Raw genomic sequence first — 27,219 nt, forward strand, 5'->3', positions numbered from 1 at the left:
CCAGCATAGCACGTCCATAAATTCAGCCCAAACACATATCCAACAGTGAGCACACTCATGCATCAAACAGCCAGGAGCAGAGTTTAAGAAGATGGCCAGACCATGGTGATTAGGCACAGATTTGGCCAGACCAGCCCTAGTCAGCCCCCCGCCCACATGCAGCCAGCCCCTTGCATACCCCTCCTCTCCCCATACACATTCTTCTTCTTCCCAATCTACCCCTTCTCTGCCCCAGTCTGCTCCCCAATTAACAACTGTCGCCATAGAATCATAGAGTCATAGAATCATAGAACAATTTAGGTTGGCAAAGACCCTTAAGATCATCGGGTCCAACCGTTAACCTGTCACTGCCAAGTCCACCACTAAACCATGTCCCTAAGCCTTACATCTACATGTCTTTAAGTACTGCCAAGGATGGGGACTCAACCACTTCCCTGGGCAGCCTGTTCCACTGCCTGACAGCCCTTTCAGAGAATAAATTTTTCCTAATATCCAGTCTAAACCTGCCCTGGTGCAACTTGAGGCCGTTTCCTCTGGTCCTATCACTTGCTACTTAGGAGAAGAGACCGACCCCCACCTCGCTACAACCTCCTTTCAGGCAGTTGTAGAGAGCAATAAGGTCTCCCCTCAGCCTCCTCTTCTCCAGACCAAACAACCCCAGCTCCCTCAGCCGCTCCTCACCAGCCTTGTGCTCCAGACCCCTCCCCAGCCTCGCTGCCCTGCTCTGGCCACGCTCCAGCACCTTGATGTCCTTCTTGGAGTGAGGGGCCCAACACTGAACACAGGATTCGAGGTGTGGCCTCACCAGTGCCCAGTACAGGGGGACGATCACTTCCCTAGTCCTGCTGGCCATGTTGTTCCTGATACAAGCCAGGATGCTAGTGGCCTTCTTGGCCACCTGGGCACACTGCCAGCTCATATTCAGCTGGCTGTTGACCAACACCCCCAGGTCCTTTTCCACTGGGAGCTTCTCAGCCACTCTTCCCCAAGCCTGTAGTGTTGCATGGGGTTGTCGTGACTCAAGTGCAGGACCCTTTCTGCCCTAAAAATGAGGGCTTAGACCCTAAAAATTAAACTGTGGGCCCTACAAAAAGGCTATGGGCAATAAAAGACAGGTTGGGACCCTAGAAATGAGGATTTTGGCCCTAAAAATGAGGATTTGGGTACTAAAACTGATGGGCTGGATGCTAAAAATGATGCTCTGTACCCTGATAAGGAGGGAAACCTCTTGGTTTCTCTATGGCCTGTGATGGGTGTGCTCAACCCCTTGACCAGACTGGCAGTGGGTTGGTGTCCCGATCCAATGTCGGGAGAGGTTTCGATACGATCCCAAGGACGAGATTAAGACGCAAACGAGGTCAAATGCCGTACAACCTTTTACTTTTATTAGAGGGGAGAAGAGGACGGAGGGAGGAGGGAGGGCAAGGGAGGAGAGGAAAAGAATAGGGGAGAGAGAGAGAGAAAGAGAAAGAGAAGGAGAAGGAGGAGTTTGTCACCACCACTTCGAGTCCGGAGATCTTCCGCAGGGTCTTCGGTGGCCTCAGGTTCCGGCGGGGATCGAAGCGGGGGGGTGTGAGCCTGGAGGGTGCAGGAACAGAAGGAGTGGTCTCGCGCGCGCCGCTGCCGCCCCCGCCGAGGGGCACGTGTGCTCCTTATATAGGGGCTCCCACGCATGCGCAGATCACAAATGTGTACGTGCAGTTCGCCACGGCCGTGCTGCCCCCGCCTCTGCTCTTTTCGCGCCTTTTTGTCCCCGCCTCAGCTCTTTTCGCGCCTTTAGTCCCTGCGCAGGCGCACGAGGTTGTTTTTTCTCAAAGCTGTGGAGAAGATGGTCTTCTCGAAGTGCTACGCTGGATGGCGCTACAGCAGCAATGTCGAGACAAAACCACATTTGGTACCGGTTCTCTACACCACCCCGTGGCTCAACATTGCAGCTTGGTGGCATAAGACAGAGAGAGAAAGAGAAAACAAAGGAGAAAGAAAGAAAGCGCAGAGTTGAAAGAGGTGGGGATAAGGGTGGAGGAAAATTGTGGGGAGGAAAAAAGGGAATAACATTGTTTCGGATGAAGGAATGTCTTAACACAGGTTAACTGAGGTTGGTTGTGACTGACAGATGGTACAGATTTTTGTTACACTATCAGGTGGAGCATTAGGAACAAATTGCATATTTGACACAATGTGTCGAATTAATTGAATAAAACCTGGAATTATACAGCATAGGAACAGTAAGGTGGCAGTTGCACATAGCAAATACAATATTAATTGTTTGACCCACGGTGCCCCTGGTAACCAGGACCACAAATCACCATTCCAACCACTCCAGGTTTGAACAGGGACATGGGCTATTTTCCTGGTATCTTGGATCAGTTGGAGAACCACTTCTCCCACATCATCTATTTCTAGGCAGCAGTTAGAGATATTTAATTTTCCACACACCTCTCCCTCCTCAGCCAGTAAATAATCTAGAACCATGCGGTGCTGAAGGATTGCCGTGCGCATTTGTTGAGACTGCCGAGTTAATAGGTCTATGGCGTCAGCGGTTTTGTTGGTGATAATTTCTAGGGCCGCCTGTAGTCTGATTATTCGGTTTAGATCATAGACTGGTTCTCTTGCCCCTGCAATGGGCTCGTTCGGATTCCAGGTTGCTGGTCCATAATGTTCAATTATTCGCTCAGGGGGCCATTCGTCATTCCCCCATTTTTGTGTCCCACCTAAATTTACCTTGGTAGATCGCGTCTTACGGGCAATACTTCTATCCCCGAGGTTATCATACACTTTTACGTCTAATTGGGGTCCACCAGTTTCTGGCAGGAGGAAGAATAGGGGTCTTATGATCCCTATATAACAAACTCCCGACCACCCCGCGGGTAAGAATTTGTATGCCGTGTTTCCACAAATCCAATAATGCCCTTTTCTGGCTTTATTTCCTTGAGAAAATGGCCCATCTTTCCCTGGTGGAAATTGAAAATAAGTTGTGTCTTTGTCACCCAGAGGGCTGAAAAAGGTCGTTGCCCCATCCCTTATTCGGCCGGTACAATACCAAGCCCTGTAAGTACTGAACATTCAATATTTACTTTTTACAAAGAAAACTAGACAATTACATTTTCTAAGCAAGTACAACATTTCATGTTACTTGGCTATTAAGTTTTCCCATATACAGGACTATTTAATGATAAAAATAGAGGAAGATCAAAAAAAGTAAGAATTATATATATAGTAAATCATAGGTTGAAATCCTTGAGATGTCCAACATAAATAGGTATCATTGGAAAGTTATTGGGTATTTTTTCTTAAATAAGCACACACACATATATATGCTTAAACACGCACCAGACAATTAGGTGTCTTTGTACTATTGCCTAAAGACTGTAGTGCACTGAAACATCTAATACTTAGCCTGTTTGACATAGATATTAAATCTCGAATTATTCATAGAGCTGCAATGAAGTACAAACATGTATGCACACATATGTACCACCAATTATAAAAACTGATATACACAGTGGAATATTGTAATGGATTAGTGTCTCTGAGTTAAAATGATCCAAAGTAGCAGGTGCATCGTGGTCATATCACCGCCCTTAAAAAACAAATAGGAACAACACTTGCTCTTTGGGTTAAGAGGAGGAAATAATCCATTTGGTGTGGATTTTGTAGGTTCTCCCACTGGTACCTTTTGCTTTCCATGTATATTTGTTTAGCAGGGGTATCTAATATGAGAGGCACAGCTCCCACGGTGGGAAGCTCGACCAGAACCGGCTGGCTGGGAGAGTAAGATGATGCACCAGGGCAAGTGGGGTTTCGAGAGACGGGTACCATGGTTGGCCCCTGTGGACAAAATGCCGCAATTTTCGGGCACCCATTTGTGTCCCAGTGATTATTGACATTGGCCACTGCCTCCCCCACCTGCTCGGCCCATCCCGGTTGGTGGGGTTTAGTAGATCTCCCTTATTATTACAGGCGAGTTGCCTGATAAACATCCGCCCTCCGCCTCCCTCCTCACCCTGAGGGGGCGGAGGTTTTAGTTTCCCGCCACTCTTTTCATCCTTCTTAAACACTTCCTCCCTGTCCAACACTGGCGCAGAAGGTGGGTTCGGTTTGGGAGGGGGTCCTTGCCTGGACCACCTCCGCACCAAGAGCTTCAACTTTTTGGTGGGGAGCACATCCATTAGGTCTCGGGGCACACCCTTTTGCAGTCCCATTTGCCACAATCCTTGTCGGAATGGGGGTTTCTCCCTTTGTGTTAGGGCGGGGCTTCCCCCCGAAAAAGCCAGCGATTTATTTGCCGGCCTCGCTGCCCGCACGGCCCTAGTTTCCACCTTGTGGTAAGTTCTGCCTACTGGCCCGTATTTCCTTCCATAGTTTATCAGTTCCTGAGCTATCTCCCCCCAAGTCCACACCTTCCTCCCCCGCTGCCGCTGTTCCGGTGTTACTGTTCCCTCCAGGGCAGCTGCAATTCGCGCTTCACGAGGCACATTTTGGATTCTCCCCTGTAATTGGATCCCGATAGGTTTTAGCGAGTCAGGGAGTCCTCTTATTAGCGGTGTCAGCCGCTCGGGGTCTACCGGTAACAACATCGGAGAGCTTAAATTTGGTTTAAGTTCCCGGTCATACATCATTTGCAGGCATGCTGCCTTTTGTACGTTTTCTAGTAGTTGCTCAACCGAACCAGTTATAGCTAGGGGATCCCCCCTTTCTAATGGGTTCAGCCCCCCCGCCCAATATGCTGCCCTCTGGGTCAGAGACCATGGGGCCCGGCGATTGCCTGTTGTGAGGAAGACGCCGGGGCCCCAATACCCCTCTGCTTCTTTTTCTGATAGCATGATCCCGTCCCTCCCCGACAGGGATATCCTCCACACATACTCGGTTTCGGACTCCCTCGCCGTCCTAGCAAAATCCTTTCGGAGTTTAGCCAGTTCGGTGGCAGTAAAAGGGATTTCTTTGGTTACAACTTGGGGACGGTTGTCGCTATCGTCCTCATATATGTACTCCGTTTTTACCAGCGGGCACATATGGGGGGCGTTATCCACCGTCTCCCTTAGTTGCTTTAGGTCTTTTTGGGGGTAGATTTGGCGTACGCCTTTCTCCTCCAACATTACCTCCGCCTCAGCGAGGGTGTCTGCCTCCCTCAGGAGCTGAACCCTCAGCTCCTCCTTCAAAATCCTATTTTGGCGCTTCTCCTCCTCTAGCGCCCGTTTGGTCTCTAGTAGTTGCTCTCGCAGCGGCGCTATCGCCGCTTGCAACGCAGCGGCCACAGCCTCCGATTGGCAGGGCACTCGTTTCTTGTCCTCCACAGCCGCTGCCAGACACGCTCCTAACACTGCACAAACAATAGCCTTCCCTTTTCCCTTCTTCACCCTAGCTTCTTTATGCAAAACCGCTATTCGGTCCATAACACTTTGCAGTTGGAACCAGTGGTCCCGTGCCCAATCTCGTCCCGGGGGCGAGGGGCGAGAGTGGTACGTTTCTAAAAACTCATATAATTTCTCTGTCTCTTCACAAAAATCGCCTGCCTTTTGGGCGGCCATATCCTACAAAGGGGAGTTCGTCCCGGGAGGGTCAAACCTTAGAAAAAAAAAACACGTTTCCCCTATACACTCCCAGGAGGCCAGTCCGCACACTACTACAAGACAAAGATGAGCCTACAAAGGGGATATCGTCCTGAGGGGGTCACACCGTGCAATCCAAACTTCCCCTATACTCCCCCAGGAGGCCAGACCATAAACTACTGTAAGACAGAGCAGAGCCTACACAGGGGATATCCTCCTGAGGGGGTCACACTATAAAATTCAAGTCTCCCCTATACGCCCTCAGGAGCTCAAATCACAAACTGCTACGCGCGTTTCAGTGCAAACATCTCAACACCCACTCCGTCCTTGCGCTTCGTTCGTCTCCGGCTGCTTCCCTCGCGGGAGAGCAGAACCGCGGATCGGAACTCCGCACTCGCTTCGTACTTATTTGTACGTCTCGTTCACACACACTCGCTCAGCACACTGTAAGGTTGTATGACACTCTCGTCTCAAGGGATCCTGTCCGTGACGCCAATTCAAATGTCCCGATCCAATGTCGGGAGAGGTTTCGATACGATCCCAAGGACGAGATTAAGACGCAAACGAGGTCAAATGCCGTACAACCTTTTACTTTTATTAGAGGGGAGAAGAGGACGGAGGGAGGAGGGAGGGCAAGGGAGGAGAGGAAAAGAATAGGGGAGAGAGAGAGAGAAAGAGAAAGAGAAGGAGAAGGAGGAGTTTGTCACCACCACTTCGAGTCCGGAGATCTTCCGCAGGGTCTTCGGTGGCCTCAGGTTCCGGCGGGGATCGAAGCGGGGGGGTGTGAGCCTGGAGGGTGCAGGAACAGAAGGAGTGGTCTCGCGCGCGCCGCTGCCGCCCCCGCCGAGGGGCACGTGCGCTCCTTATATAGGGGCTCCCACGCATGCGCAAATCACAAATGTGTACGTGCAGTTCGCCACGGCCGTGCTGCCCCCGCCTCTGCTCTTTTCGCGCCTTTTTGTCCCCGCCTCAGCTCTTTTCGCGCCTTTAGTCCCTGCGCAGGCGCACGAGGTTGTTTTTTCTCAAAGCTGTGGAGAAGATGGTCTTCTCGAAGCGCTACGCTGGATGGCGCTACAGCAGCAATGTCGAGACAAAACCGCATTTGGTACCGGTTCTCTACAGTTGGTGCAGGCTCCAGGAGAGGCAAAGGCCTGAGCCGTAGCAGGGCCATGAACTCCTCATGTTTCAATCTGTTCTCTGAAAACCCACAAAAGAGCAGAGTGGCACAGTGAGCGTCGATGCATATGAGCTTAGAACAGAGACACATGCGGTTGACACGTGAATAATGGGTGGCTTTTCCAAGACTCATTTATCAAGGGACAAAGAAAGTTGTGGGTACAAGGGAGCCTCATGTATACCTTTCTTATCACATGTAATTTGACCACGAGCCAACCACTTTATCCTATAAATATGACAGCCTAAGTGAGCCTTCTTTGAGCTCTCCCTGCTCGGCAGCGTGGCAGCATGGCGGTGATCTCCCCTGGCGCTGGGACACCTCTCAAGGTTGCTCCTCGAGGCAGAGAGACCTTTACCAATGGCAGATCTTTGGTAAACAACTGATATTGTGCATAACCTTGTAGTGTGGTAACTTTGATTTTGTCTTTGATTGCGTGCTGAATTGATGCTAATGAAACGTTACATAAACTTTTCATGTACAATCCCTTAGACATAAACCGCTCCCCAAGTCTGAGACTGAGACTGGACCTAGCCACACTTAAGCTCCTTCAGGAGTTTAGAAAGCAAGGGGGTCTACTCTGAACCTCATGACTCAATGGGTGGGTCCTCCTTAATCTTTTGTATCCCCGGACTCTCTGTAAATCATTTTAACGCAAGTCTAACTCAGTTTTCCTTTGTACATTTCTTCCATGCAGTCATTAATAGAGTGAACCTTGCCATCGAACTTTGTTAAGTTGCACTTTTACAACACCATATTAAAACCACTTTTGCTAATACCGTTGTTGGTGATTCCTTAAGCGACCTAAATCACCCATTTGCGACAAATTGGCGTAGGCGGCAGGATCCTAAATCAGGATTCACAACAGAGGGTCAGCCTCCCCATCAGTCCCCGGGCTGGGGCCAGCCACGGCATGAGGAGATGGAGGTCAGTGTTTGCCTGTGTCCCCTGCCACTGTCTCCAGGAGATCCCTATTGCGCACTGCCGACAGCCCCTCTGAGCCAGCCCCTCTCCCCAGCACAAGGCTCCTGGCCCGGGGGCTCCCCAGGGTGCTCCTGCTGCCCCAGTGAAAGAGCAGCCTGCCCTGAGCTGGTGTGTGCAGCCATAGGTTTCTTTAGGTCACTTATTCCCCCAGGAAAGCACAGAGTTGCTCCATTCCTCTTCTCCAGGGACATCCCTGACCCTAGAGAGCCTTTCCCCAGGGGACTGTGTCCATGCAGCCACTCCTGCCCCTTCCCTGTGCTTCCCACAGGGCCCGGATCTGGCAACGCTGCTCTGCAGAGCAAGCGGGCTGTGGTGCCCAAAAGCCACAGAGAGACAATCCCAGGCAGATCCCTGTGGATCACTCACCATCTCCAGGGGTGCTGGGCACCCACAGGTGAAGGCTCAGCTCAAGCCCATGCCCTAACACATTGCCACGTGCCCTACTGCCCTCAGCCCATGGAGAACCCAAGCACAGCAGCACGGCCTCGTGGGGGCAATTTCTCCAGCCTGTTCCTGACCTCAGCTTTGGAAGAAGAGCCCAACCTCCAGACACCGGCACGGAGGAAATCCATGTTATTACAGAGACGTGGCACGGGAGGCCAGCTGTACCATCGTGCCAGGCACGTGCAAAGACCTCTGGGTCAGACAGACTGGGTTCATGCCTCTGGAGAAGCGGAGAGCATGCAGACATTCCTGGAGAAACAGAATTATCACAGATAATACGCTAGGGCTAGAAAGACATGCAGCTCTCTTTTGTCCTTGCCATGTCTTCGCTTTGAAGCAAAGCCTTTGCACACATGAAGTCTCGGACACTTGGTACCAGGTTTCCCTCTGGCAAGTTTAAATTTGCCTGGTGCCACCGCTGAGGTGCTTCAGCCCAAATGCGCAGCAATGCCCTCAGCCAGGGGCACAGCCAGGATGAGCTGGAGCCATTACTGTTGGAGATGGAGCTGTGACACTGGTAAAATAAACTGCCAAGGCGTGGTGGCAGAGCTCAGGACAGCTGGTCTTCAAGAACTGCATCCTCTAAGCACAGCAATAGTCCAGACTGAGATTCAGCCTAAACCCGAAAGGCAATTCAAGGACACCATAACAAGCTGTTACTGCTTCAGGAATAGTTAAAGAAAAAGAAAGCTACTGGATGGCCAGTGCTGAATTTAGTTAACAAAGAGATCTCAGATTTTCTATGTCATGTTGTCCTCTGTCTTCCCCAGCTAGGTCTCCCAGGCTGCTGTCACTTGAGGCAGGACTCTGGAGGAGAAGAACTAGCGGTGGATGTGGATCAAGTCAGGGGTCGCTTGGATGAACGCAATCCTTCCCAGTGTACAGGACAGGAGGGTCGGTATCCCAGGGAGCTGAGAGAGCAGGCCAATGGCACAGTGAAGCCACTCTCCATCATTTTTGAGAGGTCATGGAGACTGGGGGAACTCCCTGATGACTGTCAAAATGCAAATGTAGGATGCATTTTTCAAAAATGCCTCATGTGCAGGGGAACGAAAGGCTGTGCCCCAGACCGTGTCCACTCGGCTCCCATTTCTGGGTGTCCAAAAGAGAAGGGGACTGGATTTACCCCGGGGTAGGTTGTGCCTGACCATCCTCTTTGCTTTCTCTGATGAAGGGACAGGATTGCTGGATGTGGGCAGAGCAGTGCTTGTCTTTTACTTGGAAGGCAGAAAGGCTATCAGCATCATTCCCCACAATATTCTTGCATCCAAGTTAGGATATTATGGTCTGCATGGGTGGATGAGGAGATGGGTAAAAATTCAGCTGGACAGTCGGGCTCGGAGGAACGTGGTCAATGCGTAGTATTCTGCCCAGAGGCCTGTAGCTGGTAGGGTCCTGTCATGTTTCAAGGGGTTTTAATTACCCAAGAGAGTTGAGAAAATGCTTTTTCATAACATTTGTAGATGACAGCACATTGAGGAGCGCAGACACTACATTGGACGGCAGGGTTGCCGTCCCAAAGGATTTAGACAGGCTGGAAGGATGGGCCAATAGTAACATCATGTTATCCAACAAGGAAAGATCTAAAGTCCTGTCCTGACGTTGACTAAGGCCCTGCGGTGACAGAGGGCAGGGACTGCCTTGGTTGGTATCAGCTCTGCAGGAATGGCTCTGCTGGTCCTTTGGTTTCGTTAGGCAAAACACAAGCCATCAGCAAAGGCCAGAAGCATCCTGGGCAGTGTGAGCAGGAACACAGCCAGTGGAAGTGATTATTGCCCTCTAGTCAGCACATTTTCGAACAGATCCAGAATACTTCCCTAGGTTTTGACCTCCTGCAATGCCTGAGAGACATTAATAAGCTGGAGCCAGTTCCGTGGAGGGCCACCAAGGTAGTCAGGGTCAGAGCACTTGTTCTGCAAGACGAAGCTTAAAAAGCTGGGCTTGTCCAGCTGGGAGAAGGGAAGATCCTAGGGGAACGTGCAGCAGCATGGCACTGTTCCCAGGAGGACTGAGTCAGGCTTGTGGCCATGGTACAAGGCACAAGGACGAGAGGCAATGGGCTGAAACAAGAGAGGGTCAGCCTAGATAGAGGGAGAAACTTTTCCAGCATAAGGATAGTCAAATGCTGAAAGCTGTTTCCGAGAGAGTGTGCACCAGCTCTGTCCCGGAAAGTGAGCCAGATGTGTTTGGATAAAGCCCTGAGTAATCTGGTCTGAGCCTGCTTTGAGCAGGAGGTTGGTCCAGACACCTCCCGAGGTCCCCTCCAGCCTGAATGATGCTGTCCTTCTTTCCCCTTCATGTTTTCCAATTCGGGAGAGCTCTCAGGTTCTCCCGGACCCCAGGAGTCATTCACGTCAGGTTCAGGGCTGCTTCACAGGTGTCCCCAAACAGCCCTGACCCCATCCTTTCCTTCTGTTTTCATTTCCCCCTGCCCAAGTTGTTCTCTGTTACCCTCCAAAAGAACAGCCTACCACGTTCATCCTTTCCCCATTGGCCCTGCATTTCTTGTTTTGTACCCTCTCATGGTACGTCTGAGGTGGTTGCTGTAGTGTTTCTGACCACGGGTTGCGACTCAGTTGAACACATCACTCTCTTCCATTACCTGTGGTGTCCTGCAATTCCCCATGCTGCTTTCCTGCTGGAGGCGTTGGCCCACAAATCTTAAATGCTGACATGTTGGAGTTTCAGTCCCGAGGGACCTTCACATCCTTGTGACTTTGGCCAACAGAAATCTCTTGAAGTTTTTCAAGATGAAGGGGGCAAGGTCTGCATAGGGAGCGGGATAAAGCCCATGCACGAGGAGCAGCTGTGACGTGACTGGCTGAGGAGTGTCCTGAGGAGAAGGGCATGGGAGTTATGATGGATGCCGTAGGAGCCAGTGTGTTTCCCATTTTGAAAGGGGGATGGAGAAACTGGAGAAAGTCCAGAGGAAGTCTGTCATGGTGGGGTTAGGGACCTAAAGCACATGAGCTGTGTGGAGTGCTGGAAGGAACCGGGTCTCTTTAGTCTGCTGAAGGAGAGGCACAGGGCAGTCTAAAAGCAACTGAATCCTGGCAGAGAAAACAGCCATAAGTTTCTTCCCGGGGGCTTCAGGCTGGGCCTCAGGAAAAATGGACTAGGAGGGTGATGCTACCCTGCAGCAGGACCCCCAGAGCCTCTCTGTGATCTCCATTTTTTGGAGGTTTTCAGGTTTCAGTCAACCTGGGATTGGTGATACCCCACCCTATGCTGGGAAGCTGGACCAGAGATCCCAGCCCTCCCTTTCCCAACAACCCTTCCGTGAGCCTGTGCTGTGCAGTGTGCCCCAGGAGAAAGGATTCAGCTGGAGGTGGGGGTCTCTGCAGCAGAGGGCCATGGGACAATTCAGGGTGGAATGGTCTTGTACTCAGGAGGTCTCTAGTTCTACCTTTGGCTCCAAGCAGGGCCAGCTCTGAGGTCTGAGCAGGTGGCTCCATAAATGTCAGCACCCCTGTACAAAGTCTGCCACCATTACAGAAATGGAGACGAGGCATTTGACCAGCTCCTTGAACCCAGGAATGGGTATGCCATGCCTCCTGAGATTCCCAGGGACACCTAAGCTTTGTGTGCCGAGAAGTGTGAGTCCTCCTTTGGTGTCCTGGCCAGTCTCCTGGCAAATGCGGTGCTTTAGGCTGTGGAGAGAATCAAAAGAATCTTTTTGACCAGGTTAGGTTCATTTTTCATGCTGAAATGCAGGGCAGATGAAGGGAGCTCAGAGCTTCCAGGCTCTCTGCTGCCCAGTTAGGACTTCAGAGACCAGAAATGCAGGTAACGGTGTTGTGTCAGTGTCCAGCACATGGAAATGTTGGCTTCCTTTGTGCCTTTGCACCTTTGCACTAATCTGGGATGTGTCCCTCGGCTGCCTTTGGTTAAAAAAGAAACAGCTGCCATCTTCGACCTCCCTCTCCTCCACAAAACAGGGAGAAAAGATAGGAAGCAGGGATAATTTAAGGGCAATGCTGTCTAAGACGTGTAATATTTAAAAGTAACAGAGAGCTAGCAGTGAGAGAAAAAGCACTGTTCTAAGAACTTCGTGCCAGAAGCTAACTACTGAGCACTTATGGCTATTTTCTCAAGTCAAAATGAATGTTGGAATGAAATTAAAGTGCTTTAATTAATCATAATGATGAATAAGAAGGAACTCCCTTACAGCACTGTGCTGTTCCTGTTATTATAGTGATAGTACCGCTCATTCCTTAAACAGCCTTGAGAGCTGCTTTATTCTTCTCATTTCCAAAGCTCCACCTACTCAGATCATCAAAGGACTACCTCAAATCTCTGCGACCCAAATGTCTCCAGCCTTCTCTCATCAAAGGTCTTTTACCCCAGGACACTTCTCACAATCACTTCAATACACTGCCCGGTCTCTATTTTTCATCTGGGGGAAGTCAGGGTATTCCTTTGCAAAGCCTTCCCCACAAAAGCCTTTTCTACATGCTAATCCCACTGGTATCACCTCCTGCTGGGTACAGCTCCGTCCGCTTTCTGCAGAGCTCCATGGGATGGGCAGTTTTCCTGTTTCTTCTGCCCATTCACCTTCACAACCTTCTTGTATTGTCTGCGTATCAAACACATTTATCCCCCACAGTTTCAGCCGTTCCCAATTGTGCTCACGATTTTAAAAAGTTGCATAAAGAAAAGGAACAGGGGCATGTTTGGAGCGATGGCATTTGTCTTCCCAAGTCACCGTTACGCGTGATGGAGGCCTGCTTTCCTGGAGATGGCTGAACACCTGCCTGCCGATGGGAAGGAGGGAATGAATTCCTTGTTTCGCTTTGCTTGCACACACGGTTTTTGCTTTACCTATTAAACTGTCTTTATCTCAACCCTCAGTTTTCTCTACTTTTACCCTTCTGATTCTCTCTCCCATCCCACCGGGGGAGGTAGTGAGCGAGCGACTGTGTGGTGCTTAGTAGCTGGCTGGGGTTAAACCACGACAAACAGAAACTCCAGAGGTCTCAGGGCCCCTGTTCCAGTGCTGGACTGGCCCCGTGGTGATTTTTTTTTTTCTTTTTATTCTTTGTGTCAAGTTAGTCAAGCATTACACAGCTCAGTGCAAGACATCATAGCAGGGGAAGATGACCTTCATGTCTTTTAACTTTTTTAAGCTGATTCCACACGGGGACACTGTAGATAGTCCGTGGCATCTAGCAAGTGATTTCTCAAGCCTGAGGGCAGTCATCTCTTCATTGGTTGTGTCACCCTCTGGGCCCTACTGACTACTGACCATGCTTTGACTCTTTCCCCTGAACGTTACATTGGTCAGATGCAGCTTGAAGTAGCTATTGGCATCACACTCTTGAGGGGCACTGAAGGTGCTCTAGAGTACAAAGATATCATGGTGGGGCATGGCGTAACAGGAATGCCTCAGGAGACCTCTCCGCTTCTTGAGCAGGATGAAAGCCAGGCTGGACACATGGTTTTGTCTGAGCAAATATGGGATGCTTTGTTCAGGCAACCACATAACCCAGTGGGACTTTTGGTACTGCTTGGGACTATTTTACATCCTCGGTAGCATCACTTTGTCCATAGGAGTCTCCTCAAGGCAATTCTCACTTCCTTACTCCTCAGGCTATAGATGACAGGGTTAAACATGGGGGTCACAATTGTGTAAAACAGGGCAAGGTATTTGTCGGTGTCTACTGAATCCCTTGACCGTCACTTTAAGTAGACGACTGTGGCCGAGCCATAGAAGAGCGTCACCACCCCGAGGTGTGACGAGCAGGTGGAATAGGCTTTGTGTCTGCCCCGACCTGAAGGCATTTTCAGAATTGCCCTAATAATTTGAATGTAAGAAGTAACTATGAAGGAGAAGGGAAGGATTGCGAAGAGCAGGATGATGGTGTACAGCATCCCTTGGTTCCAGCACGTGTCTGCACAGGCCAGTTCCAGCAGAGGGGGGACATCGCAGAAAAAGTGATGGAGGTCATGGGATGCACAGAAGGGCAAAGTGAACACCTGGTAGGTCTGTCCTACTTGCACTGGTATGACAGCCACCCAGGACCCCACCACCAGTCTGATGCAGAGACCCCTGCTCATGACGAGGGTGTAGTGCAGGGGGTCACATATGGCTATGCAGCGGTCGTAGGCCATGGCAGCCAGGAGAAGGCATTCAATGCTGCCCAGCAAAACCAGGCAATACAGCTGGGCAGCACAGCCCAGGAAGGAGATCCTGCCATCCGCCCGCAGGAAACCCACCCGCATTTTTGGCAGAGTGACTGATGTGTAGCAGATCTCCAGGATGGACAAGTTCCTCAGGAAGAAATACATGGGGCTGTGGAGGCTTGAGTCCACCACCGTGATGAGTGCAATCAGGCTGTTCCCTGTGAGGAGCATGAGGTATATGACCAGGAATACTGTGAAGCACAGGCCCTGCAGGCTGGAGTGGTCAGAAAATCCCAGAAGAAAGAATCCGGATCCAACGGTGTGATTCTCCGAGCCTTTTCTTTGGGGCATTTTCCCTAGACAGAGCAATCCAAACAACAGGCTCTCAGAGGATGCTAATGGCTTGTCCACCATCCCACACACTTCAAGCCTAGAGAAAGCCTATGAACATCAGCATACACGTGATTGCAGGATTAGGCGAGCTGGACCAAGATCTGCCTGAATGTTTGGAAATCTAACATGGTTTGCTTGCTGCAGGGGGAGGGTTAAAAAGAGGAAAGAACAGAATCCTTCAGCCTGAATGACTGGGATTTTTAATACGGGTAAAAGAAACTTGACTTTCTTTTTCAGAGTTGATTTTCTTAAACAGAATACCTGGTGAGAGATGAGAAAAAAAGAAAGAAAAAGGATAAATACTCACCCCTTTAAGAACAGTCTTGCTTACGTTCCTTGTCCAGATCTTGTAAGAGCTGCACTGAATGTAAGAACACAAAGAAGAAATAGGGTGAAAAGGAGGAAAGGGATGAAAAGGGGAAGACAAAGCAAGGCAAGGCCAGGCAAGGAGAGGCAATCAAAAGAAAGCGAGGCAAGGCCTGACTTGATTCTTAGATCTCAACGAGAGAGACTCATCCCAGCTCTCCTCACATGTAAGAGCTCATCCCCTGATGCCGTGTCCGCACACAAACATCTGGGAGACTATTTGAGACCTGAATCATTACTTTTTACATGGCAAAGGGTGAATCCCATCAGAAGTACAACAGACTTCTATCTGCCAATGAATCGAGTGACACTGATGCATCCAGGGGCATTTGAACAAGACGGATAAGCAGCAGTTTATACATAAATCTCAAGTTTTCAGGGTCCTAAAAGACATCTTTATGCAAGCAATCAAACTGCTTGATGCACTTTTCAGTTATGCAGAGAAGAAAGTGATTAAAATTTGGTGATCTCCTTATGATATCCAATTTTCCTGAGCAGGTCAGGCTTTTATAACTTCTGAATGAGCCCTGAATAATTCAGCATTCCTGAACTTGCTGCTCTGTCGCTTGGATTTCTGACAGCTTACAAATCCAGCCGAGGGCCCATTTGCTCTGCCCCCAACCCTGCAATGCTTCCCACTCCCCTGCAAGCCCTCACAGAAGCAGAGCGATGCTCTTGCTGCCTGGGGAACTGAGCCTTCCCTTGCCATTTCTCACCTTCCCAGAGCATAAAGACTTCGTGCTGGGCACACTTGAGGGATGGGAGCTACAAGCAAGCAGCGCTGCAAGAGCAGGTTGCTGCTTCTGCAGAAGAGACTCAGCTGAAGGATGTTTTATATTCTCAGCTTGACATGGGGAAAGAATACCCTCTTCCAGGCAGAGGACTGAGGATGCTGGCCATGTCTATCACTACCTCCCTTTGAGGAGTCTTCTTCAACTCGGGTGTACTAAGGATGAGAACAGCAGGTCAGAAAACATGTGATAAAAGCATTCAGACTAGCCAAGTGAAAAACACAGGGTGGTTTTCTCAAGAGAAAAACCCAAATTCACAAAAACACACGGTCCTAAGGGTGTGATCCTTTTCCCAAGGTGTTCCTGCCTTTTTCCTGTTTTTTCCATCTCATAGAGGTGCCATTCAAAATTTCCAAGATAAAATTAGGGTTTGCATGAGTGAAAAGTCACCATGATTGTTTTCTAATCTACCTACTTTTTCGTATAAATGTGCAGAAAAATAAAATACTTCTCTGATACCCACATTTATTTTAAATTAAGGCTTTCACTCAAAGCAACCATTTACCTGCAGGTTACCCACATACCAGCATTTCCTGCTTGTTTCAAAATGTCCTCAAACATACAGCCTGTTCTTTTTAACTCTCTGATGTCTCAGTGCTTCACAAGATCATGGGTGCAGCATGGTTCAGGCCAGCTTTGCTCATGGGAAACTGCCAGAGTACTTCTTAGATGGTGACTATCTCACGGGCGGCACTTTTCAAACCTGAAGGAAGCCCATTTCCATGCCCAGCCAAGCTGGACAGATGCCTGCAGCTGCTTCTGGCGGTGTCTGTGCTGCCACACTATCTCAGCATTTCAGGGCATGCCAAAAGGGATTTACTGTTGCCAGGAGCCAAGAGGCAGGAACACCCTCCTCAGTCCATGGTGCTGCAGGAGGCAGTGGTGGCCTCTTTTTCTCTCCTCCATTCCCCTCAAAACCACCTGGCCATGGCTCTCCGGACACGTCTCTGTCACTCTCACCTGGTTATGAGACAGTTAGTAAGCAGCCTCAGGAGAGAAGGTGGGGATGCTGGTGCTGCCACTGCTCCTCCCTGGACACCCACGGCACCAGGAACTATTTTAGAAAGACTGTCAGAATCACGGGCGCCAGCCTGACAAGCAACTTCCACCATAACTATAGGTCTTTAGAAAGAGAAAAACTGAGACATGAGGTTTAGCTGCTCAAAGGACAAGTGCTAAACTTGTGGGAGGAAAAACAAAAAATACAAAAAAGGCAAGCAGGGAAGCAGAACGTAAGCCTTTTCAGTCTGTGCTTAACTTCACTGTGCAGCAACAGAAAAGGCTTCTCTGTACCTCCACCTCTCTGGGTCCCAGCCTGTGCCTGAGGCCCATGTTATCCTCAAGACGGAGGTGGCCCTGAGAGGTTGAACTCTGACTGCTTGTGGTGTCTGCATGCTGGTTCACATCCAGAAAGAGCCTGGAGAGGAAGCTTGGGTTTGGGACATCTGCATGGGAAGGAAAAAAGGACTGTGTCATGGCACTATGCTGCAGATCTCTGTATCTGTACAGAATAATTTGGCCCCAATGCCTCAGGAATGGTTGACTGAGTCTGACCTAGGTAGACTTGGTGGCTTTATAGCCAATAGCACAAATAACCCCTCCAGAGGAAAGGATCTCCCACCACTGTGTGAGGTAAATGCAGTCCCTGATTCCTTGCTCTGAAACCTGAGATGTGACTCAACAGCCTCCAGTCTGTCCTTTCGGGTTACCCAACAAAGTCAGGATTAAGGCAAGAAAATCATCTCCCACCAGGACCAAAGGACCCAATGGTCAGGAAGGCTATGAAGTGCTGTGGCTTGGACAAATCCAGGCACTGCAGGGTGCTTTCCTCCTGTCAGAGCTGTAGGATTGTAAATATGGAGAGAGACCGGGGTCAGCAGAGCTACTCCAGGAGAAATATCCCACCCAAAGCCTGGTTATCTACATACCTAAGCTCTGATTAGAGCTCAACAGACAAACAATGGATATGGTGTATGAGAAATACAAAATGGTTCGTCTGACTTGAGTCTGATTTGGGTGACACACAGTGGTGCCCACAGCCACGGTGCCTCCAGTTCATGAGGAAGCAGAGGGCAGCTGCTCATGCTGCCAGGCCTTGAACCAGCACTGACAGGATGATACAAGGATGCTCGTCTGTCCATCCCGTCTACCCAAATTATCTTTTCTTTCTAATGCTGTTACCATAGTCATCATTGCCTGAGACGATATTACAGATGTCGTTACACAGGTGCTGTTGGCCTTGAAGATGCTTTAGGATACCTGTTAGGTTAGTCAGGGGTTGGGTTCAGGTTTGAGTTAGAATTAGAGTTAGGGTTAGGGTAAGAGTTATGGTTACACCTGGTTTAGAGTTAGACTTCAGGCTGTGGCTGATGTTCGTTTAGGGTTAGGTAAGGGTTAGAGTTAGAGTTGAGGTTTATGATTGGAGTAGTGGTAGGGCTAGTTTCGGGTAATGGGTAGGGTAAGGTTTAAGGTAAAAGGGTTAGTTCAGGGTTAGGTTAGGAAGCATTTGTCTTCCCAAGTTACCAAGAATGTTCCCCCTTCCTCCTTCTTTCCCCCAGCTTTTTTTTGCTGAACATGACATCACACGGTATGGGATATCCCTTCGGTCAGTTGGGGTCAGCTGTCCCAGCTCTGTGCCCTCCCAGCTTCTTGTGCACCCCCAGCCTATTTGCTGGTGGGGTGGTGTGAGAGGCAGAAAAGGCCTTGACGCTGTGGAGGCTCTGCTCAGCAATAGCTAAAACATCCCTGTGTGATCAACATTGTTTTGGTCACAAATCCAAAGCATGGCCCCATACGGCTGCTATGAAGAATCATAGAATCCTAGAACGCTTTGGGATGGAAGGGACCTTTGAAGGTCATCCAGTCCATCCCCCCTGCAATTGGCAGGGACATCTACAACTAGATCAGGTTGCTCAGAGCCCCATCCAGCCTGGCCTTGAATGTTTCCAAGGATGGGGCATCTCCCACCTCTCTGGGCAACCCCTTCCAGTGTTTCACCACCCACACTGTAAAAAAGTTCTTCCTTATATCTAGTCTGAATCTACCCTCTTTTAGTTTAAAACCATCACCCCTTGTCCTATCGCTACAGGCCCTGCTAAAAAGTCTGTCCCCATCTTTCTTCTAAGCCCCCTTTAAGTTCTGAAAGGCCGCAATAAGGTCTCCCCACAGCCTTCTCTTCTCCAGGCTGAACAACCCCAGCTCTTTCAGCCTTTCCTCATAGCAGAGGTGTTCCAGCCCTTGGATCATTTCTGTGGCCCTCCTCTGGACCCGCTCCAACAGGTCCATGTCCTTCCTGTGCTGAGGACCCCAGAGCAGGACGCAGTGCTCCGGTGGGGTCTCGCCAGAGCAGAGCAGAGGGGCAGAATCCCCTCCCTCGCCCTGCTGGCCACACTTCTTTTGATGCAGCCCGGGATACAGTGGGCTTTCTAGGCTGCGAGAGCACATTGCTGGCTCACATCCAGCTTTTCATCTATCCGTACCCCCAAGGCCTTCTCGGCAGGGCTGCTCTCAATCCCTTCATCCCCCAGCCTATGCTGATACCAGGGATTGCCCTGACTCAGGTGCAGAACCTTGCACTTGTCCTTGTTGAACCTCATGAGGTTCACACAGGCCCATCTCTCCAGCTTGTCCAGGTCCCTCTGGATGGCATCCTGTCCCTCAGGCGTGTTGACTGCACCACTCAGCTTGGTGTCATCTGCAAACTTGCTGATGGTGCACTTGATCTCGCTGTCTGTGTCATTGATGGAGACATTGAACAGCACTGGCCCCAGAACGGACCCCTGAGGGACACCACTCGTTACCGTTCTCCATCTGGACATCGAGCCATTGACCACTACCCTCTGGATGTGACCATCCAGCCAGTTCCTTATCCACTGAACAGTCCACCCATCAAATCCATATCCTTCCAATTTAGAGAGGAGGATATTGTGGGGGACAGTGTCAAAGGCCTTAGAGAAGTCCAGCTAGATGACAGCCGTAGCTCTTCCCTCATCCACTGATGTAGTTACTCCATCATAGAAGGCTAGTAGGTTGGTCAGGCAGGACTTGCCCTTGGTGAAGCTGTGCTGGCTGTCCCGAATCACCTCCCTGTCCTCCATGTGCCTTAGCATAGCGTCTAGGAGGAATCCCACAGCTCTTGCCGCAGTTTCCAAGCCTGTTCTGAGAAAGCTCCAGCTGGATCAGCTGCTCATGGCCTTGTCATGACAAATATTGAACATTTCCATTGAGTGAGATCCCAAGTCAGAGGATTGGTTTACATTCAGTTCACAGCCAAAGCACTCCATGGTCTTCATATATCTCATTTCATTTTCACTGGCCAGAAACTTCCTCATTTCAACATTTGACTCTTGCCTATTATTCTCCTGCCAAGCAATACCATGAGAAGACCGGTTTCACTTTCCTGAAAGCCTCCCCATGGGGACTGGCAGGTCACCATGAGGTTCCCAAGGCCTTCCCTTCTGCACGTTGAACAAGGCCCTTTCCTCCACTTTCTCCTCCCAGGCAAGTGCTCCAGCCCCTCAGCAGCTCGATGACTCTCCACTCAATTCCCTGCCACTTACCAACACCTCCCTTGCTGTGCTGGTGATCTCTGGCCAAGAGCCCAGCAGCCCCACAGGCGCTCCCTCCCTCCTCCCCTTCCCCAGTGGGGGCCCAAAATGGACACGGTTGTGTACAGGTGGTCTAAGGAGGGATGAGCAGGGGGAGACAATCACTGCCCTCGCTCTTTTGGTGAGACTCCAGGACTCTGCTGGCTGCCTTGGCTACCAGGTCCCACTGCTGGGTCATGTTTTGCGTTCTGTCCCCCACCACCACCAGGGCCTTTTCCACAGAGCTGCTCCCCAGCCAGGCCTCCCCAGGCCCTGCAACTGCAGGCTGTTAGGCTGTGGTCCGTCTTCTATCTCCTGAAGTTCCTGACACGACAGTCCTTCTGCCTGTCAGGTTTGCCCTGAATGGCATCCCTAGGACACAGCAATGGTCCTCCCAATTTTGTGCCATCCACAGACGTGGTGACAGTTGCCTCCTCTGCATCATGGATACAGGTGTTAAACTGCACAGGGCTCAGGAGAGGCCCCTGTGCTGCCCCACAATGCCCCAGTATGGCCCACTGGCCTCCAGGTAGGCTATGACCCCTTCTCCACTGCTCTCTCAGCCTCATCCTCCAACTGGTGTTTCACCCATCTGTTTGTTGACCCATCCAGACTGTAATGGCCCAATGTGGGTACCAGGATATCGAGGGAGACCATGCCAAAAGTCTTGCTGGAGTGGAGGTAAAGGACACCCACTGTTCTCCCCTCGTGCATAAAAGCAGTTCCTTCATCAGGAAGGCCATCAGGTTGGTGAGGCAGGATTTACCCTTGGCTAATCCATGCTGACTGCATTTGGACACCTTCTGCTCTTTGAGGTGCCCAGCAATGTCCCCCAAGAGCACTCATGGGAAGGCTCACTCCTCCCCCAAGTGAGCTTGTACAGCCTGGCGTTCCCAGGGTTGCACTTTTGGCCTCTTTCAACGATGGCTGCAACATAGGCTTGTCCTCACTCCCAAGAGACGTCTACCAATCCCGTGACCTTTCAAAAGGGATATTCCAAAGAAATATCGATCTTCCAGTGTCACTTCATTACCAGTATTCTGCCTGTTATATAGTGTATTGAACTAAAATTAAAATTAAATTTAATTTATTAAAATAAATTAATATTATTTATATAAATTTAATTTTTATCTTTCATATGTTTTCACCTCTCTTGATAGAAGAGCCATTTCTAACATCATCTTTTCAGATGCAAACTGCCTAGACAAAAGCCCTTTCCCTTATTCTTCAGTTTTCTCCTCCCCTTACTCTTGGTTCATTCAGATTCTTCTCACCCATCCAGCTGCTGCTTTGACATCAGGGACTTAAAAGTTGCCTGTCTTTCAGCAGTCTAATTGTCTCCTTAGCCAACTCTTTAATTATGTTTTTATATCTCTCTTCTTTGGATCTCCCTACCTGAAATAGTTCTCCTAAGATTATCCCCTGTAGAAAGGCAACCTCATTAGAGGCAGCTTGGACTTAGCAGATGCTTGCAGGGTCTGTTTTCTTTATGGAACTTGACCATGCTTGACTTTTCCTTTGCTTGCAAATAAGAAAAACCCTTCTGTGCCTGTGTGCAGCCAGGTCTCTAAGGAGAGCAGGGGGGAGATGGTGCAAAGGAGCTGTACCATCCAGCTGCAGAGATCAGTGGAGAAGTCTGCTGTAAGGAAAGGTCCCAGGTGGGCACGGAGAGAAATGGTGGGGTTGGGGAGGTGAGGTGGGAGGTTGTCAGAGCTCAAGGGACAGCTTCTCCCTTGAGTGTAATAATCTCTCCTTCAGTGTAATAATAAATTACACCCTTGAAAATAAAACCTCATTTTTATTAGAAGCTCTTTGAAATCTTTCCCCATAACTATGCTAGGAAACAGCTCCAATTATCTGTACAACTCTTGAAGACCTGATGAAAATGACAGGAAGAGACATGGCTCGTTAGGGCTTGCTTTCTTTCAATGAGCCCCATGGAGTATTTGTGCTGAGTCCTTGAACTTCAGGTACTGAGAAGAGATTGCACAAACCTCTCCAAGAGTCAGCATCACAAGCAAAACCCAAAGTACTTTGAAGTATTAATAAGCCCCACTGAGGGCCATTACTGGCAAAGCCTCCCCAGGGACTCGTTAGAGCAGAGAATTGGAGGCCAGGATTGCAGGGAGGCAAAGGGAATGTGCAGGCAGCTCAGCTGCTCAGAAAACCCTGGCTTTGTTTTATGAAGCAGCAAGGCCAAGCTCTGACCCCTAGCCCCGGGGAAGGCAGGTCCTGTCCCTCACGCATTGCTCAGGGCTCTTCCTGGGGCAGTGGGATGTGGGGGGGGGTGATGCTGAGTGCAGGACAAGGCTATGGCAGCTCCCAGCCTTACTGGGGGTGTGCAAGGAGGCAATGAGGCCCCCACTGCCTTAGGACAACATGTCTCCTCATAGGCCTTGGTGGCAGAGACGATTGCTGTACCCAGGGGGACAAAGCCTTGGGTTCTCTTGGCCACTTCCAGCCTTGCCAGTGCTCTTTGCCATCTCCACCAGAGCTTGTCCTACGCTGTCCCACTGCTGCCTCTTTTGCCCTGCAGGCTGCAGACACCCATCTCGCTTCCTCACCTTGCTCTCACCCTGCCGTTTCCGTACATTCACTGACGGCTGTCCACCCTTCACACTCTGTTCCTTGAAACACAAGGAGATGGACTGACCTCATACTCCTTCTGGAGGACTTCATGTACCACAGCACCACCCTCGGAGTGACATTTCTTCCTCCTCATGTCCAATCCCTACCATCCGAGCTGTACTGTGTGTAACTGTTTCTCTCTCCTGCTCTTCCCTACATCCAAGGAAAGCTCCACCATCTGGGAAACCACCCTTCTAAACAGGCATCCAAACCCACCAGCCTTCTTGCAGCCCTTCACCTGAACAGACAGAAGTAACCTCACCATGATCTTCCAAGGCTGCGAGCCTTTCAGCTTCTTGGATAGACAAGACAGAGCTGTGTGCCTGCTGCTGTCCCATCCTGTACTCAGGCAGAAGAGACAGGACAGCCAAAATACAAGCCCCCTTCCTGCACTGAGCCTAGGTCCTTCGGCAGAGGGGGTCTCCCAGCCAATGTGCCAACCAGGTGCCTTCTGCTGGCCTGTCAGAGACACTGGCAGAGGTGAGTTTAGAAGCACATATCCCAGCCATGAGTCAAGGGCTGACCTATCGGCTGTTTCAGGAAGAAGTGACCTCACAGTGCCTTTCCCAGACACATTCCTGCGGTTGGCCTCTCACCTCCAGAGGCAGAAGTGACCTCACAGCCCCCTTCACAGTCATTGGCTTCCTACTGGATTATGAGTTCCCGAGACACATTTGACCACATGATACCATAACCAGCCATCACCCTTCCGCAGCAGATATATATGTACGTGAGCAGGTAAAACTAAGCTTGTTTCGTCATGTTTATCTAATAGAGTTCCTACCAACAGTTTCAGTGGAGAAACGTTCTTCAGAGGAACTGCTGTATTTATATTGGTCCATTTTACACCTTTACTTTTGCCTCTCTGTTTCTCCTTCTTCTTCTCTCTCTTCTGTCTCCAAAAAGCTCTCCAAGGAAAAGAGTCATTGAATCCTGGAATAACTCAGCTTGGAAGAGACCCCTGAACATCACCTTGTCCAGCTATCCTGCTCAAGGCACGGTGAACCAGATGAGGTTGTGGAACGGGTCTGCCCAGTTTGGCATCATCCACAAAGGAGGAGAAAAGGCACTCCGGCACATTATCCAGGCAGTTAATGGAGACAGTCAACAGTGTTGGCCCCAGTGCTTGCACTGAGGGATGCCACTGGGAACTGGCCACCAGCAGGACTCTACCACTGCTGACATTTGGGCTGGATCCACCACCCACCTTCCCACCCACTACATCACCCCCTTCTTCAGTCCAGATATCACCAATCTGGCTATAAAGAGATTATGGGAAACCATGTCAAAACCCTTGCTAAGGTCCAGGATCAAAACATCCCCTTCTTTCCCCTACCCACACAGGTTCGCCAATGCCTTTCTTGTCCTTCAAGTACCTGGAAATGGCTGCAGCAGTATTTGGCCCATCCCCTTCCCAGGGACTGAGGTGATGTTGTCTGCCTATTCCAAGGACCCCAGAACCTCTCTGATGGCTCTGGCACCTTTGAGGGCACAATCCAGAAAGGGTGACGAGACCAGCAGGAGCATTTGCAAGGAGCCTGTCTGAGGCGGGTGAGATGAATCTCCCTGGGCCAGTGGGGTTTGTTCCTGGAGTCACACACAGAAATGGCAGGGCCCTGTGAGGTGCCCATATCTCAGCTGGCCTCATGCACTCCTCCTACACACAGGGGTGTTCAGAGGCACGAGCCCTTCCCTTGCACGTGCGGAGGCAGGGCACTGCAGCAGGCACAATGACTTTCTGGCCTCCTGCTGCCACTGCCAGAGGCTGGGAGGCACCTCAGCTCTGTGGTGTATCGCCCTGCTCTGCACCTGTCTGAGATGCCCCTCGGCATCAGGAATGGACAGAGGGACCTCGGTTCACAGGAGCACATCCCACTGCTGCATCCAGGTGCTTTCCCACGGGACGTTACTCTGAAAGTGAAGTGACCTGGAGGCACTGTCTGTCCCACTGGCCTTCACGGCACCTCTAGGAACAGCTGATGGCATTTGGGCTCCCTCAGGTTCATCTCCCCACACACACACGGTGTGCATGCTTCAGTCTCCTCTGTGCAATGCAAACATGGAAGTCTGACCTACTCCTTTGGTGTCCTTCCATGGAGGGACAAAGAACCTCCCTGAGTTGGAGTGAGAGGCCAGTGCTGGGAATGGTGGTTGCAAGGGGCTGGTCTGTGGCCATTGCCCTGGGGCACCTTGCCCAGGGTGTCAGGCAAACACGGGCACAGACCAGACCCTGCTCTGCTGGTCCTTCCAGTCTGTTCCTGGAGGCCTGGCTGTGCGAGGGACACTGCTGTGTGCCCCAGCCCTGCACACTCACACGCTTCACTTGTTCACTGGTGTTTTCCTCACCACGGCACTGTCTTGAGTTTGTTCTTGACAGCAGCTTTGAAAGAAGACCTAAGCCTCCATGCACTGCCCTGAGGACATCACCTTTCTTTTTCGAAATGCTGTTCTGGAGGCCAGCTCTGTCACAGAAGTGCCCATTGCCTGTCCCTGCCTGCGGTCACAGGACTACCAGAACAATAACAAAAAATACAGAAGACAGGCTGTGCCTGCAGTGAGTTACGTTATAACAGCTGTGAAGACAATGGGCAGTTTATTGCTCCAGAAACACATCTGGTTATCAGTTTCCACACTGCACCCTTGAGCTGCTGGTTCCTCATGCTGTAGATGAGGGGGTTCACTGCAGGAGGCACCACCGAGTACAGCACTGCCACCACCAGATCCAGGGGTGGGGATGAGATGGAGGGGGGCTTCAGGTAGGTAAATATGACAGTACTGAGAAAGAGGGAGACCACAGCCAGGTGAGGGAGGCACGTGGAAAAGGCTTTGTGGCGTCCCTGCTGTGAGGGGATCCTCAGCACGGCCCTGAAGATCTGCACATAAGACAGCACAATGAAAACAAAACACCCAATGCCCACAAAGACACTAACCACAAGAAGCCCAGCCTCCCTGAGGCAGGCATCTGAGCAGGAGAGCTTAACGATGTGGGGGATTTCACAGAAGAACTGGTCCAGGACATTGCCCTGGCAGAGGGGGAGGGAAAATGTATTGGCCGTGTGCAGTGCAGCATAGAAGAAACAACTGCACCAGGCAGCTGCTGCCATGTGGACACAAGCTCTGCTGCCCAGGAGGGTCCCGTAGTGCAGGGGTTTGCAGATGGCAATGTAGCGGTCGTAGGCCATGATGGTGAGAAGACAGTACTCTGCTGAAATGAAAAAGACAAACAGAAAGATTTGGGCAGCACAACCCAAGAAGGAGATTACCCTGGTGTCCCAGAGAGAATTGGCCATGGATTTGGGGACAGTGGTGGAGGTGGAGCCCAGGTCAAGAACAGAAAGGTTGAGGAGGAAGAAGTACATGGGGGTGTGGAGGTGGTGGTTGCAGGCTACAGCAGTGATGATGAGGCTGTTGCCCAGGAGGGCAGCCAGGTACATGCCCAGGAAGAGCCAGAAGTGCAAGAGCTGCAGCTGCCGTGTGTCTGCGAATGCCAGGAGGAGGAACTGGGTGATGGAGCTGTTGTTGGACATCTGCTGCTTCTGGGCATGGGGCACTGTCATAGGAGAAAAAGACAGTGACAAGTTAGGGGAGATGTCTCTGAGCAAAATCAAAGCCATTTCCAATAGACCGTGCCCCTGCACACACAGACACCCATTTCTTTCTCTAGGAGAGCTTCCTTCAGCTCTGTGGCTGGAGCTCAGGTTCGTGCTATCCGAGTGTGCAATGAAGAGCAGAGCCTCTGCCCATGGGCTCTTGATAAGCCAGCGCTACTCTGCAGAAGCGGGGAGGGGCAGGCACCAGTCCTGGTGTTCAACTTTGTCAGGTGAAAACAACGCAGAAGGGCCTGTCAGCATTGCCCACAGACCCACAGGTGAGATGAAAGCTGGGACACTTGTTCCCATGGACACAGCTGCGTGAAAGCACCCACAAAATCAGTGTGTGACTCTGCAGCTGAAACTCCACCTCCCCAGAGAGCCTGGCAGCAAGAACAAGATAACAATAGCAATAACAGACCAGTGGAGGAACAAGGGAAAACACAGTGAGGGTGTGGCTGAGAGAGGCCAGAGCAGAGGCATTGGGGCACTCAGACAGCGTTCCCCTTCCCCAGCTGTGCACGCCACCTCCCAGACACCACCATTGCCGGGCAGCTGCTCTCAGCCCCTGCGCTCTGCAGAGGGAACTGG

The 27,219-nt window shown here is 50.7% G+C and overlaps 1 protein-coding gene and 1 pseudogene across 2 annotated transcripts in view; both read right to left on the reverse strand.

Moving 5' to 3' along the window:
* The window catches only part of LOC309603945 (olfactory receptor 14C36-like), a gene marked incomplete at both ends in the record, with an annotated part of 58,597 nt that extends 32,032 nt beyond the window's left edge, over nt 1-26,565 (reverse strand). The window contains one exon of the mRNA XM_082338820.1: nt 25,687-26,565. Within this exon, the coding sequence (XP_082194946.1) occupies nt 25,687-26,565 (879 nt within the window). The remainder of the gene's footprint in view (nt 1-25,686) is intronic.
* Nucleotides 13,687-14,625, reverse strand: LOC309603944 (olfactory receptor 10AG1-like; annotated as a pseudogene). The gene has a single exon. The product of its transcript is annotated as an olfactory receptor 10AG1-like (transcript).
* Nucleotides 26,566-27,219: the final 654 nt, after the last annotated feature.

Source organism: Platalea leucorodia (assembly GCF_965183815.1).
Source record: "Platalea leucorodia genome assembly, contig: HAP1_HAP1_SCAFFOLD_267, whole genome shotgun sequence".
NCBI lineage: Eukaryota > Metazoa > Chordata > Aves > Pelecaniformes > Threskiornithidae > Platalea > Platalea leucorodia.